At 40.6% G+C, this 14,696-nt stretch overlaps 1 protein-coding gene across 4 annotated transcripts in view; it reads right to left on the reverse strand.

Annotated features, from left to right (window-relative positions):
* Positions 1-14,696, reverse strand: part of MAP3K19 (mitogen-activated protein kinase kinase kinase 19) — a 65,827-nt gene that overhangs the window by 20,456 nt on the left and 30,675 nt on the right. The window contains exons 6-9 of one of the 4 annotated variants that reach the window (XM_006169715.2): positions 13,160-13,203; positions 7,561-9,978; positions 3,997-4,146; positions 1,109-1,806 (exon numbers count right to left, since the gene is read on the reverse strand). In XM_006169715.2, the coding sequence (XP_006169777.1) occupies positions 1,109-1,806; positions 3,997-4,146; positions 7,561-9,978; positions 13,160-13,203 (3,310 nt within the window). The remainder of the gene's footprint in view (positions 1-1,108; positions 1,807-3,996; positions 4,147-7,560; positions 9,979-13,159; positions 13,204-14,696) is intronic. The other 3 variants (XM_027768769.1, XM_027768767.1, XM_027768768.1) reach the window with 3 other exon arrangements.

Here is a 14,696-nt window from a genome sequence, read left to right on the forward strand (position 1 = left end):
ATTTTATTTTATTTATTTATTTATTTATTTATTTATTTATTTATTTATTTATTTTGCCATAGGACAAGTATACTCACAGCAGAGAGACAGAGAAAGTGAGAGGTCAGTCCCCATGGGGGATGGCCACACCGCAATCCCTTCTCCAGTCTCCTCCTGGAATTTTGAGATCACACACACACACACACACACACACACACACACACGCGCGCCCAATGCCTTTTTGTTTCTTTTTTTCTTTTTTTAAGGTTTTTGCCATAGGGCACATGCTCTCCCTGAAGAGAGAGACAGTGAGAGGGCGAGAAATCACTCCCCAGGGGGGATGGTCAAACCCACCACAATCCCTTCTCTATTCTCCTCCTGGGGCTTCAGGCATGCACACACACATGCCTGGTGGCTTGAAAATCACGGGACTCAAACCACAGTTGGCAATGTGGGAAATCCTACCTTAACTACTGCGCCACCTGCTGGACCCAACCTGATGTGTTTTTCTTTTTTCTTTCTTTTTTTTTAGAATCATTCATTTTATTTATTTATTTTAATTTGACCAGAGAAAAACACAGACACAGAGAGAGAAACTCAGAAAGCAAGCCACCAAGTCCAGGACTCAAACCATGGTCAGCTATCTGGAAGTGTCCAGCACCCTAACCACCACACCACATGCTGGTGCCCTAATGTGCTTTTCGAGCTGCTGATTCTGGGACTCGAACCACTGAGTCGGCCCCATGGGATCTACCACCTTAATCACCATGCTACCTGCTGACCTTCCACTCACTTTAAATACAAAGTCATGTCATTTCGTTATAGCCAGTCTCTAGGAAAATGTCCTATTGGTAAATAAATAGATCTTCGGCAAATTTTGCAACCTATTGATTGGGGAAGTATGGGCAGGCACCGATGAGACATTGAACTGTGGCATTCCTCCTTGAAGCATTAGTTCTATACCCTGATACAGCAATAAGCACAATAGTCAAATGACTAACCATGATTATTTGCAGCACATTGCTTCCTACTTAATTTCATAACCAAAACAGAGCTCTTAGTAGGGGAAACATCAGCCTCTTAGAATCTCTGACCCTTGAGCTTCCTCTTCATGTTTTCAGTTTCTTACCTGGTTAGGCACACACGCACGAAATCTGCCGCATTTTCTGAGAAGTGGTCTGGTAAAGGAGGCATCAGCCCTCGGTGGGCTCCGATGTAAAACATGGCTGCCATTCTGTCCATGGAAGCCAGTGGAGGCTTTCCTGTGGCCATCTCAAACACAGTGCAGCCAATACTCCAGATATCTGATTTCCTTCCATAGCCAGACTCATTGATGACTTCGGGGGCCATCCAATATGGAGTCCCATGCATGGACTTAAGCATGTCACTGTGGGTGCCATTTAAGCCAGCCCAAGCCAAACGCTTGGCACAACCAAAGTCAATTAGCTTTATTATTCCAGTTGGCATGAGCATAACATTGTTTCCTTTGATATCTCGATGCACCACACAGTTCTCATGGAGATAAGCAACACCTTGAAGAATTTGTTCTGTATATTTACAGAACACCATCTCAGGCAATGGCCCAAAACGGTTTATAATACTAGAGATTGAGCCACCAGGAACAAACTCCATGAAAATGCTTACAGTATTCTCTTCCAAGCATGTCCCCAAATAGGCCACAATGTTGACATGTTTCAGTGCTTTGAGCAAATCTACTTCCTCCTGCAATTTCCGGTATTCTTTCTCTGTAGCTAATTTATCAGAGGTATCCAAAGTCACCTGTTTTACAGCTATTAGCTGCCCTTGGCTAGTGAGACCACAATAAACCTAGAAGCAAACCAATACCTTATTAAATATAAATGACATAACATGTTCACAAAATGCCTCATGACATTTGCCCTTTTCTTCTCCCAAATTCTTGTCTTTCTCTATGTCGATGCATCATCACCTAAATGCAAAGTACTTAAGCAAGTACTTGCCCTAAGTGAATCCAAGATGGGGATAAGATACAGCCTGTGGAAAGGTTACCATATTGGCTTGGAGCCAAGTGCTTGGATTATTTAGACTCCTGGCTCCAGGATTCAGATGGTGGTGTAGAGGTAAAATGTGTCACTCTGCAAGGCAATCCCACATAGGAGGGTAACCAGTTCAAATTCAGAAGATCTTCCTGATTACACTGGGTACACATGCACTTGTGACCCGTAGTAGCCTAAAACTAGGGGATGATCACAGGATCAAGATTCTATTGGGGGTGTTCTGTCTCTCTCTCAAAAGAAATAGTAAATGAACTTAATAATAAAAAAAAAGACCCGTAATAACAAATACATAAATAATAAATGGGCCAGCTGGTGGCATAGTGGTTAAGGCAGCTGGATCCCACATGGCTGAATGCATGGTTTGAATCCCAAACACAGTGGCTTGAGAAACACACCAGGCATTTTTGTGTGCATGACCAAAATCCTGACAGGAGAATGGATAAGAAAGGATTGTGGCATGGCCACCACAACCCCACCCTACCACTTCTACCAAACGTGCTTTCTCAACTTTCTCTCTCTTTCTCTCTCTCTCTCTCTCTCTCTCTCTCGCTTTCCCTCCCGCCCTCCCCCTCCCCTCTCTAATGAGTGCATGAGCTCTATAGCAAATTAAAATAAATAATTTTTTTTAAAGCATCTGAGCAACACCACTTTCCAGCTGTATCATTTTGGGTAAGTTACATAATTTTTTTACTTCACTTTAAAATCATTTGTAAAACTAAAGTAACAATACTTGCCTCACAGATTTTTTTTTTTTTTTAATTGCCAGAGGTTATGTCTGCTTGCTGGATAGAGAGAGGGAACAAGAGAAAGGGAAGCAACCCCACAATGGGACATGATTATGCCACAATCCTTTGTCCTCCACTTCTCCATCCCATCAGGATTTCTGGCATGTATACACATGTGCCCAGTATGGTTTTCAAGCTGCTGGGGCCAGATTGCAAACTGGTCAGCCTCGTAGAACCAGCCTTTCCTGCACAGGGCTTAAATCGCTGCACGACCGGGCTGGCCCATTGCCTCGCAGATTTCTATGACTATGCGAGAATGATTAGGGAAAGCTCCACACCAAATAAATGAATTAGGGCTAGTTCAGCATTAAATCATTTGAGAAAGAGAAGAACGTCACCTTTGTGATGTGATCTCAGTAGTCCCACCTTCTCACTAGTTTCTGAAACTTCCCAAACTAGAGATGGCACAGGTCTCACCTAAGAGTCAGTCATTTTACATCTATGTAAATTTCTACTATGCTAGGACCTTAGGCAGTCTTTTATGCAATTCACAAAATGTAAGGAACCTCTTGTGTTTTTGCTACCCAGCAATAATTCTCCCAACTTCCAGTAACAAACTGAGCTGTTGAAGAGATTTCCTTCCCTTTGAACTTGAACTGGGAGAATGAGAGGTTAGAAATGTAAAGTCCATTTTAGCACCACATAAACCCTGAGAATGAGACCCAGAGGGAGAGAGAGACCAGACCTGACGCTATTATTTGACCCCTGAGACACCTGTGCCCTGAGCCAGACCTGTTCCAGATCTTTCAGTTGCCTAAAGTAATACACATTCTTTCCCTCAAGCCATTGTGGGTTGGGTTTTCTGTTACTTCCAACTAAAACAGTTTTGTTTTATTTTGGGGGGGGAGGGAGGTTTTTGCTATAAGGCTCATGTACTCTCCAGAAAGACAGAGAGAGACAGACAGAGACAGAAAGCGAAGAATCCCCCCCCAGGGGGATGGCCATGCCATAATCCATTCTCCTCTTGGGATCTTGGGCACGCATGCACACGTGCCCAGCGTGACTTTAAGCCACCAGGTCTGGCACTCTAACCACAGTCAGCTACATGGGAGTCCAGCGACATAGCCATTAAGCTAACTGCTGGTCCCTAAAACAGTTTTTAGGGGAGTATGAGCAGGAGGGGTTATGGGGTTCAAGAAGGTGGAGCAAGGAGGGATGAAGGATTCAGGTTTTATCAAGTCTCCAGTTTAACTTACGGTGCCATAGGCTCCTTTCCCAAGGATCTCACCCTTGGTCCACAGGATAGGTTCTTCATACCGTAAACTATTTTCAGAAAATGTCTTCTTTTCATTTGAGTTGAGAAATTTCTCCTCCATGTCACATATTCTGAACCCATTACTATCTCTCTAGGAGAATGAGACAAAAAGAAAGTTCACCATTCAACTCTGAGTTATTAGGATAGAAAAAAGGGATAGAGCAGAGTAGAATCTTCTTTACAAATGCACCTGTTCATGTCCATTCTTATTGTTCTTCAGGGGTTACTTTAGAAACACAGATTTCCCAAAGATGACCAAATAGAGTATCTTAGTTGTGTACTTCAGTCTTGCTAATTGTGCATATTTCTAAGTCACTTTTTTTTTAGAGAGAGATATTTGCTATAGGGCGTATGCACTCACCAGAGAGACAGACAGAAAGCCTGAAACCACCACACCACAGTCTCTTCTTTTCTATTCTTCTCTCGAGCTTTTGGGCACTCATGCACACACGCCCAGCATGAGTTTTAAGCCGCCAAGTCTGAGACTCGAACCGCGGTCAAGTACATAATAGTCCAGCAATGTAACCATTATACCATCTACTGGTCCCCACATTTATTTTTTTTAGAAAGATATTTTTGCCATAGGGCACATGCACTTGCTGGAGAGACAGAGAAACAAAAGAAAGAAATCACCACCTGAGGGGGATGACCATGCCACAACCCCCTCTCCTCCATCTTCCTCTCAGGATTTTGGGCATGTGCGCACATGCACCCATCGTGAGTTTTAAGCTACTGGGTCCAGGATTCAAACCATGGGCGACTACACACCCTATAGCAAAAATCTCTCTCTCTAAAAAAAGTTTGAAGTAAAATGGAATTTAAGTATGAATTTATGTCAATGCACAAAAATACACACATAGTTTTTTATAATATGTATTTTCCATGAACTTTTGAAGATCCCTCCTTATGTAAACATACACATCATACATAAGCCTATATATGTACACTTATGTGCACACAAACATACCGTCTTTCTCACACATACATACAGAACTGTAACTAGGAATTTAGATGGTCAAAACCAGTCACAATAGATTGAAGACCCTTGCTATTCACAGGAGGATCTGCAGACCAGCTGCATCAGCATCAACTAGGAGCTTGTTAGATTTGCAAATTTCCAGGCCTTCATATTAAATCTTTTTTTGGGGGGGGGGAGAGGTTTTTGCTATAGGGCGCGTGCACTTGCCAGACAGACAGAGACAGAGAGATAGAAAGCAAGAAATCACCCCCCAGGGGGAATGGCCACGCCGCAATCCCTTCTCCTCTGTTCTCTTCTCGGGATCTTGGGCACACATGCACACGCGCCCAGCGTGAGTTTTAAGCCACCGGGTCTGGGACGCGAACCACGGTCGACTACGTGGGAGTCCAGCGACATAGCCATTACACTAATTGCTGGTCTCGATATTAAATCATATTAATCAATGTCATATTAGACATATTAAATCAATGTCCACATTTGAACAAGATGTCCCCAAAATTCACATCCACAGTAAACTTTGAGAAACACTGCCCTAGAAACCAGGAAACAGCATCTCTTTGGAGAACTTAGATCACTCTTTCTAATCGGATGATTAGGACCAAAAATACTTCATTTTGATCTTATCCATTAGTAACCTAGAATGGTGATGCACAGGTGCATTAAGGGCCTTAAAAATCCTACAGGGCCCCCTTCCTTACAGATGTGCACATTCCTTCCTCCAAAGGCCCATCTTACTCATCTTACTTCCTCCAAAGGTTCCTCTTACTCATCTTCTCATATTTCTATCCAAAGTAAAGTCTAAGGGCTGATTGGTAAAATAGAGAAAGGTCACAGAAGGTCAGTTTTGACTCCATGATGACAGGATGTAATTGGGGCTGATTATGCTTCCTGGCTTATTAGCTGTTCTTCAACTGGAAGTGGCAGAGAGGTAGGCACAGCTCACAATAGGCATGCACAGTATACTCCCATTTCTCACTTTAGCTTTGAGGCTTCTCAGAATCACCATTCAACTCCTAGCAAAGACCAAATTCACAGTGAGCATGAAGCTGGCCTTTTAGGGTAAGGTATTTCCCCACTGTATGGCCATTAAGGGTGTAGACTGGAATCAGAACACCCGACCCCACCACTCACTAGTTGCATGATTTTCTAAACTTCAATTTCCTTATTTACAAAATGGGGACATATTAGTAATTGTAGTATTTATAAATCTATTATGAAACATGAAAAGAGATGTGTTGTATCTTAATCATATGTGGTAAGTTCTCAATCAACCTAACTGTGGTACAATTATTTACCTTGTATGCTTGTATGTTCTACTGATCAGCTATTTTTTTTAAAGTCATGTTTTTTTTTTTAATTATTTTATTTAACTTTATTTATTTATTTATTTGATCAGAGAGGGACAGAGTGAGAGAGAGAGAGAAAGTGAGAAAGCCAGCTGCCAGGTCCAGCACTAAAGCCACAGTCAGCCATGGTGGAGTCCAGCACCCTTAACCACCATGCCACCTGCTGGCCCCTGATCAACTATTTAAAATGATTATTCTTGATCCTGACATAGTGTCAGTATTCAATAAATGATATTTCAGCTTGTCCTACTCTTTCTCTCTTTCTGTTTCTTTCTTTCTTTCTTCCTTTCTCTTTCTTTTCTTGTTAGGTTTTTGCCATAGGGCACATGTACTTACAGGAGAGAGACAGAGAGGGAAAGTGAGAAATCACCCCCCCAAGGGGGATGGCCACACTACAATCCCTTTTCCTCCATTCTCCCCTTACTACCCTACTATTCCTTTCTTTAAAATTTGAGTAGAACAGGAGGCTTATATACTTCAGTGAAAACTAAAACCACCAAATCTATCTGTTGGTATTCCTCCTTACCACACCATCACTCCTATGCCAAACAAAATATAAAGCAAATTTTTTTTTCAGGATTTTAGCTCAGGCTTCTTTGAGAGAAATGGCTGAATCTTATATATCACTATGTCCCTCGTTCTTAGCCAGTGCCAGAAACACAATAGACACTAGTAATATTTTTTGTGTGAAAGTAGTGAACTGAGAACAAATGCCGAGGTACAGGGAATCTTTGAGCTATGTACATGTCATATCTTCCTATGAGCAAAATGGTGAGCTATGTCAGAGTCATGGTTATTTCTTTGCATCTTGCACATGACCAGGAGCAAGGCCTTGCCTCTAGTTACTGCTCTGCTAATAAGCAATTATCTGCTACTTACTGAAAATGCCATCCTTTAATAAAATATTGGCTTTAAATAGTTTTGCTATGTAATTTACCCACTGTGATGTTATTGCCATGCCAAGCTAGCTAAATTCCAGAAGTAAGGCAGCATAATGAAAACATTTTATTTAGCTTGGAGCCAGGGAATCTAGATTCCAACCTGTGACCAATGAGACCTTAAAGGAACTATTTCATTGTTTAGGGTTTATGATCCTTCATTTGCAATTAAGGCATTTGAACCAGATTGTTTCTGAGGTCCCCTCCCACCCCAATGAATTTCTGATTCTAATGGTACCAACCTGTATTTTGACATTGGTTGTCTCGCTGAACAATTCTTTCATGGTATTTCCTCTCCTACTGAGAATAAGATTTAGGTTTTCAGAATCTGTTTCATTTGACATTATTTGGCACGAGTTGTTATCTTTCTCATCAAGAGCTAATAGTTCTGCAGCCAGACAACCTAATAATTCATCTGTCAATTCTTCATTCTTTGCAGAGTTTAGAATTTCTTGGGAAATTGAATTTGTATCGCTTAACCTTTTCCCAAACATTTGATATGTGATTGAGTTATTTGCTAAACTATCATAGTCCCAAGAATGTGCCTGATATTGATATGTCTGGGAAGATGCACTTTCTTGTTTTTCTTGGGAAGAAAAACTCATAAATGTTTTTGACTTATCTGAAAAACTGTCAAACTCTAGATCATTAGTTAAAACTTGACCAGCATTTATTTTACCAAGAGATGTTGCATTCTCCTTGTCTTGAAGTACTTGCTTGTTGGAACTCTTCTCACTGGGTATTGCCCAGCTCTTTTCTGAAAGGATACATGGGATCTGGTGATGTAGGTCTTCAAGTGCTTCCAGATCTCTGAGGCTTGTGGCAATTATTTGATTATTAGAAATGTCTCCTTCATCTGTAAACTCTTCCATAGAGACTTCTTTAACAATGGATAAGTCTGAGACAGGAGGGAATTCATTCTGTTCAGTAGACTGCTCAAAAGTCTGAGCCAAGTTCATGGGTTGAACTTCATCTTTGGAATATAGAAAGTCACTTCCTGCAGATTTTATCGGCTGATCTGGTTCTGAACTGCTATCACTATTTTCAATGATTTGTAGGTTGCTACTTACAACCTTGCAACACTTTTCTTTAGAAATTAAATCTTTATGCTTTTGTTTAATGCCAAGTGATGTCTTTGGGGGTTTAATATGTGGTCTTTTCTGAGAAAGCTTTGTTCTGTTATTGCTGTTCCTTTCACTGTGTGAAGATCGACATTTATTGGTGATATATCTGCCCGATGGAGCTGAGCATATCTCACGGTAATATTTGTTTTCATGCTCAGCATCTCGAATGTGACAATAAACAGGAGTCCCAAACATTTCATAAATCCCAGGTCCATTAGCAGTGGAATTTATTTCTTTGAACATGTCACTGTACTTAAGATCTAGGTAACTTAGTCTTGGCTCTGGTGGTTGAACAGACAGAGGAACACATGACTTTTTTATTCCTGGATTTTTACAGATGCAAGGAAATGCTTGCTTTTTAGGTTTCTGGGTCCGATAAGTCAATTGTTTCTTTTCTATCTGTGGCATTCTCCTTTGAAACTTCGGCAATTGCCAGGGCCTGGGGTCAGCAAGTCCCAAAGTAGGGAACACTGGTGTTTTTATGCTATTTTTATGCATGGTAGGCTTAATGGACCCTTCAATGGCAACCACGAAATTCTGAGGTGTCCTGTTAATCTTTGAATCCAACTTATTTCTATGGATATTCTTCTTACACTTATCATTTTCTTGATGTGCAAGTACGTTGGAGCTATTGTTATGAACAGTGCCCTTTCTTTTCTGGAGGCTTGGTTTAGCTATCGCTGGTTCCCTAGGGGTTCCATCTCCAGGGAAAGTAAAGTGGATAAGAGGCACTGTCCCATTCATTTCTGGTTTGCTTGCTTCTGCTATTGATACTTTTATGTTTGTCTCCCTGCTTCTATGACCTTCTGGGAGCTTTCTAACGGGACCATCAGGGACTACATTAGACAAGCTTTCAAGTACAGTACATTCTTTGAAAATATTGTTTGGTTCAACTGCTTCACCTTCTTCTAATGAAGTGCTTTTTGAATCAGATTTGCTATCTCTAATCTCTTCATCCTGATTTGGAGTTAATTCTCGTAGCTTGACTGGAATAGTGCATACGCTTTCTGAATCTTGTTCATAGTTTCTGTCTACTGCACTCTTTTTATTTCTTGATGAAAGATATTGAGAGTTCTCATCTGCTTTTCTCATTTCATTACCATAGCAGTCAATAGCCTCTCCTCTATCTATAGGAATATCACCTTCCTCAAAATTTGTAAAGGACATCAATGTCTCCCCTTTCTCAAAGTGAGAGATTTCATTTTTGTCACATCTTTCTATTTCTTTGGATTTCCAGTTTTCCTCCATTTCCATGTGCTGTCTATGATGGTTAGCCTTCTGAAAAGAGCACATGTTTCTTGACCAAATAGAACTGTCAGAAAACCTAAGAGTTTGATCCACCAGCACCCTAACTGGGACCTCCTGCTGCTTGTTTGATGAACTACCTTCTTCAGATTGACTAGCAGGTGCTGAGAGCTTACAGAAGGATGAGAAGTGTGGAACGTTTCTTTCTCTCTCTTTTGGAAACTTGTGATTTTTCTGAATAGTAAGGACGTCAGTTCTCATGGGCAAGAGTGATAATGGTGGCAGAGGGAACTAAAAAAAAAGAGAGAAAAATCTAAGAATATGGAAACATATACAAATATGTTAACTGGTTTAAAGTTTATATATACATATTTTTTTTTCTTTTAGAGACATTTTTGCTATAGGGCATATGTGCTCACTGGAGAGACAGAGAGATAGAAAGAGAGAAATCACTCCTAGGGGGATGGCCACACCACAATCCCTTCTACTTCATTCTCCTCTTGGGATTTTGGGCAGCATGCACATGTGCCTGGTGTGAGTTTCAAGCCTCCAAATCTGGGACTTGAACCACAATCAGCCATGTAGGAGTCCAGTGACATAACCATTATACCATCTACTCGTCCCATTAAATACTGTATTATCTTAAGGATGGCCACTAAATAATAAAACTACCCAGGATATAAGAAACTTTTAAATTGGCTTAGCCAGGTGGCACAGTCCATAGTATACTAATCAGCAGAACTGGAAGTCACATGACCAACCACAAGTTTAGATCCCCAGGGTGTCCTAAAAACATGCCAGGTGCACAGATGCATGTCCAAGATCCTGACAAGCTGGAGACCGGGGAAAAGGCGACTATGGCATGCTATGACCCTGTTGAGGGGGACTTCTCTCTTTTTCATGTATGCGCATACACATATGCACACTATTTTTTAATGTTTTTAAACTAAAATTTCCCAGTAGCTTTTAACAACCAACATAAAACAATACTTTTAAAAAATCAAGATTGAGAGGCCAGCAGGTGGTGTGATGGTTATGGCACTGGACTCCCACATGGCCAACCATAGTCTGAGTCCCAGACTGGTGGCTTGCTTAATCACTCCCCCCACCCCCCCTACTCTCTCTGGTCAAATTTTAAAATAATAACAATAACAATAATAATAAATACATAAAATAAAATAAATAATTCTTTAATTTTTTTTAGTAAAAATTAAGATTAGGCCAGCCAGTGGAATGGTGGTTAAGGAGGCTGGATCCCACTTGGCAGGCTATGTGGTTTAAGGTCTAAGTCTCAGACTCAAGGACTTGAGAGACACTCTGGATGCATGTGTGTACATGCCCAAAGTCCCGAAAGAAGGGAGAAATGGAGCAGAAGGGATTGTGGCATGACGGTCCTTCATGGGAGAGGTGTTTTCTGTTTTTCTCTCTCTGTTTCTCTCTCCTTTCTCTGCTCCCCTCTAGTGGTCACATCTGCATTCTGGCCAAAAAATTATAAATGTAAAAATTTATGGCTATATATTTTTTAAATGAAAATCCTATGATGTAACTGTTAAAAATTTAAGATAGGGGCCAGCTATTGTCATGGTGGTTAAGGTTCTGGACACTCCCACGTGGCTGAACATGGTTCAAGTCCCATACCTGATGGCTTACAGCTTGCTTTCGTACTTTCTTTCTTCTCTGTGTCTGTCTCTGGTCAAATTTAAGTAAATGAATAATAAATAAAATTAAATGAACAATTCTTTTTTTTTTTAATTTAAGATAAATACATTTCTCTTTTCTTTCTTTTTAGAGAGATTTTTTACTATAGGGAGCATGTACAAACTGGAGAGACAGACAGAAAGCAAGAAATCACCCCCTGGGGGGGATGTTCATGCTGCAATCCCTTCTCCGCTTTCCTCCAGGGATTTTGGGCACACATGTGCATGCACCTGGCATAAGTTTTAAGCTGTTAGGTCTGGGATTCAAACCACAGTCAACTAGTGGGAGTCCAGCAATGTTACCATTACACTGTCTGCTGGTCCTTCTTTTTTGTTAAGAGAGATTTTTGTTATGGAGCGTGTGCACTGGCCTAAGAGACAGAGAGACAGCGAGAAATCACCCCCCAGGAAGGATGGCCACACCACAATCCCTTTTTCTCCATTCTCCTCTTTGGATTTTGGGCACAGACACACATGTACCAGTATGCATTTCAAGTCGCCCAGTTCAGGACTCGAATCACAGTCGACTACATGGGAGTCCAGCAACGTAACCGTTACTCCATCTGCTGGTCCCTCTCTTCTTTTTTCTTTTAATTTTCCATAGAATTGATTTAAGATTTTTAAATTTCCATGGGGAATAATTTAACATCACTGTCACACATATTTGAACAATGGTCATTTGGTTATTGACTAACTCAGAATTGGCTTGGAACACTGTACATCATTGTTTTGCTGAGGATGGCTTATAAATGTGCCACACTTTACACTTGAAAGTTAGGCTTGTAAGGCTCTTTAATTGTCCTTTGCCCTCCATTTTCAAACTAGATTAGTTTTTATCATCACCAACCTCTAGAGGTCAGTGTAACCCAAAGTATAATATTCCATTTAGTGGTCATTAAGCTATAAATTCCTTTGCTGTATGTTTCTTTTTGATTGTGGCCTTTTCCCATGTATATAAATTTAATATCTAATTAGATCAGAATATTTATAGTCATGGATCATGGGTAGTGATTGAGAGCAATATGTTTAATTCTTATTACATGCCACCTATGTAGTAAAAATAAGGAGAAAGGAACCTGACACTGGAAACTCAGGCTGTATAGATAGGTGAGATGCAATTAGTCCCCCTGTTAACCATCATTAAACTTTTTTACGCCAGGGCCAGCCCTGTAGCACAACAGTTAAGTCCTATGTGTAGAAAGCCATGGTTGACTGCAGATCAAATCCCAGCCCCAAGGGCATGGTGCATGCTCAAAAATCCTCACAGGAAGGAGAAATAGAAAAAAAGGGATTGTGACATAGCCGCACCCAACTGGGGAGTACTCCCCTCCCCTCTCCTCTCTGACATGTACACGTGTCCATTGGCAAAAAAAAAAAAGCCAGATTCCCTCATATTTTCTCAAAGGCTTAAAGGATGCAGAAAGGTCAGATAGTTGAGAAAACTATCAAACTAACAATTATCTTTCCAAAAGCTTTACTTATAAATTATACAACTAAGAAAATATTTCTACCGCTAGGAAGAGTAACTTATTTTCTAGATAGGTCAAAAGAAGTCAAATCAAATGAATCTGATAGAGCAGGAAACATCCCAGAAAAGCAATGCATATGGCAAGGCCTAATTTTCCCAGAATTATTAGCTACTCTGGAAGCCATTAGAAGTTGTCTTTTCTAAGATACAGTTGCTGAGAATTTGGTTCTGAGTTAAGACTTTGTCTCTAACAATGAAAGTCCTTTGGTTTTAATTCTTAAGTCAAGAATACTAAAATTAATCTTACCTCAATTCTCCGGCTACTGTACTTCATATCAGAGGTAGAAAACTCTACAACAAGAAAAAAAAAAAGTGACAATTGGATATTCTTAGAGCAAATAGTCTTAAACCAGAATTTGGGTGGTATAATCTAGAGGTGCTAAAGTTTAAGGAAAAGTTGTAGGAATTAGTAGGAATTAGGAGGGGTTGTTGCTTTCTATTTAGGTTTATATTCTTTTTTTTTTTTTTTTTTTGGAGAGATTTTTGCTATAGGGCGCATGCGCTCGCCAGATAGACAGAGACATAGAGACAGAAAGCGAAAAATCACCCCCCATGGGGGATGGTCACGCTGCAATCCCTTCTCCTCCATTCTCCTCTCGGGATCTTGGGCATGCACGCACACGTGCCCAGCGTGAGTTTCAAGCCACCGGGTCCGGGACGCGAACCGCGGTCAACTATGTGGGAGTCCAGCGACATAGCCATTACGCTAACTGCTGGTTCCCGGTTTATATTCTTTTTTAAAGATTTTTTTTGTATTTTTATATATTTTTTGTATATATTCAATCACATTATTTAGCTTACAAAGTGAACATTTCAACGTGAACATTTCTCCCCAGTCCAGTTGATCAAAATATCTTCAACAGATAACACCACACCTCTCCATCCTGTCAAGGCTCTGCCTCTGTATGCCTCCTCCAAATGTTTTTCCCTAGGCCCTACTCCTCCACACACACTACATCTGGCATTTACACCCATCTCTTTTGTTTGTATATCTTTTAGTCAATCAGTTTAGGTCATAAAGTGCAGACACTTGGTATATGTTAAGTGGGGACATACAATGTCTCTCCTTCATAGCCTGGCTTGCTTCACTCAACAGTTAATCTTCCATATTCTTCCACTTTCTGTCAAAAGTCAGGGTTTTGTTGGTTTTTATGGCTAAATAGTATTCCATAGAGTATACGTGTCACAGTTTTTCAATCCATTCATCCGTACGGGGGCATTTGGGTTGGTTCCATGTCTTAGCAATCGTGAATAGTGCCACAATAAACATTGATGTGCAAGCACTTTTCCAACGAAGAATTCTTCTGTCCTTTGGATATATACCGAGGAGTGGGATTGCTGGATCATATGGTAGTTCTATTTGTAGATTTTTGAGAAATCTCCAAATTGTTCTCCACAGTGGCTGGAACAATTTACATTCCCACCAGCAGTGTAAAAGAGTTCCCCTTTCACCACAACCCGTCAACACTTATCTTTTTTTTTTTTTTTTTTAATCTTAGACATTCTGACTGGGGTTAGATGGTACCTCATTGTTGTTTTGATCTGCATTTCCCATACAATGAGGGATGCTGACATTTTTATATGCCTTTTGGCTATTCGTATGTCATCTTTAGAGAGCGTTTATTTTTTCCCCCAACTCCTTCTCCCATATTTTAATAGGGTTCTCCAAAAAAACAGAAAGAAAAGGGACCAGCAGTTAGCATAATGGCTATGTCGCTGGACTCCCATGTAGTTAACTGCGGTTCACGTCCCAGACCCGGTGGCTTAAAACTCATGCCTGGCGC

The sequence above is a fragment of the Tupaia chinensis genome, unplaced genomic scaffold (genome assembly GCF_000334495.1).
Source record: "Tupaia chinensis unplaced genomic scaffold, TupChi_1.0 Scaffold147433_1, whole genome shotgun sequence".
NCBI classification, from domain to species: Eukaryota; Metazoa; Chordata; class Mammalia; order Scandentia; family Tupaiidae; genus Tupaia; species Tupaia belangeri.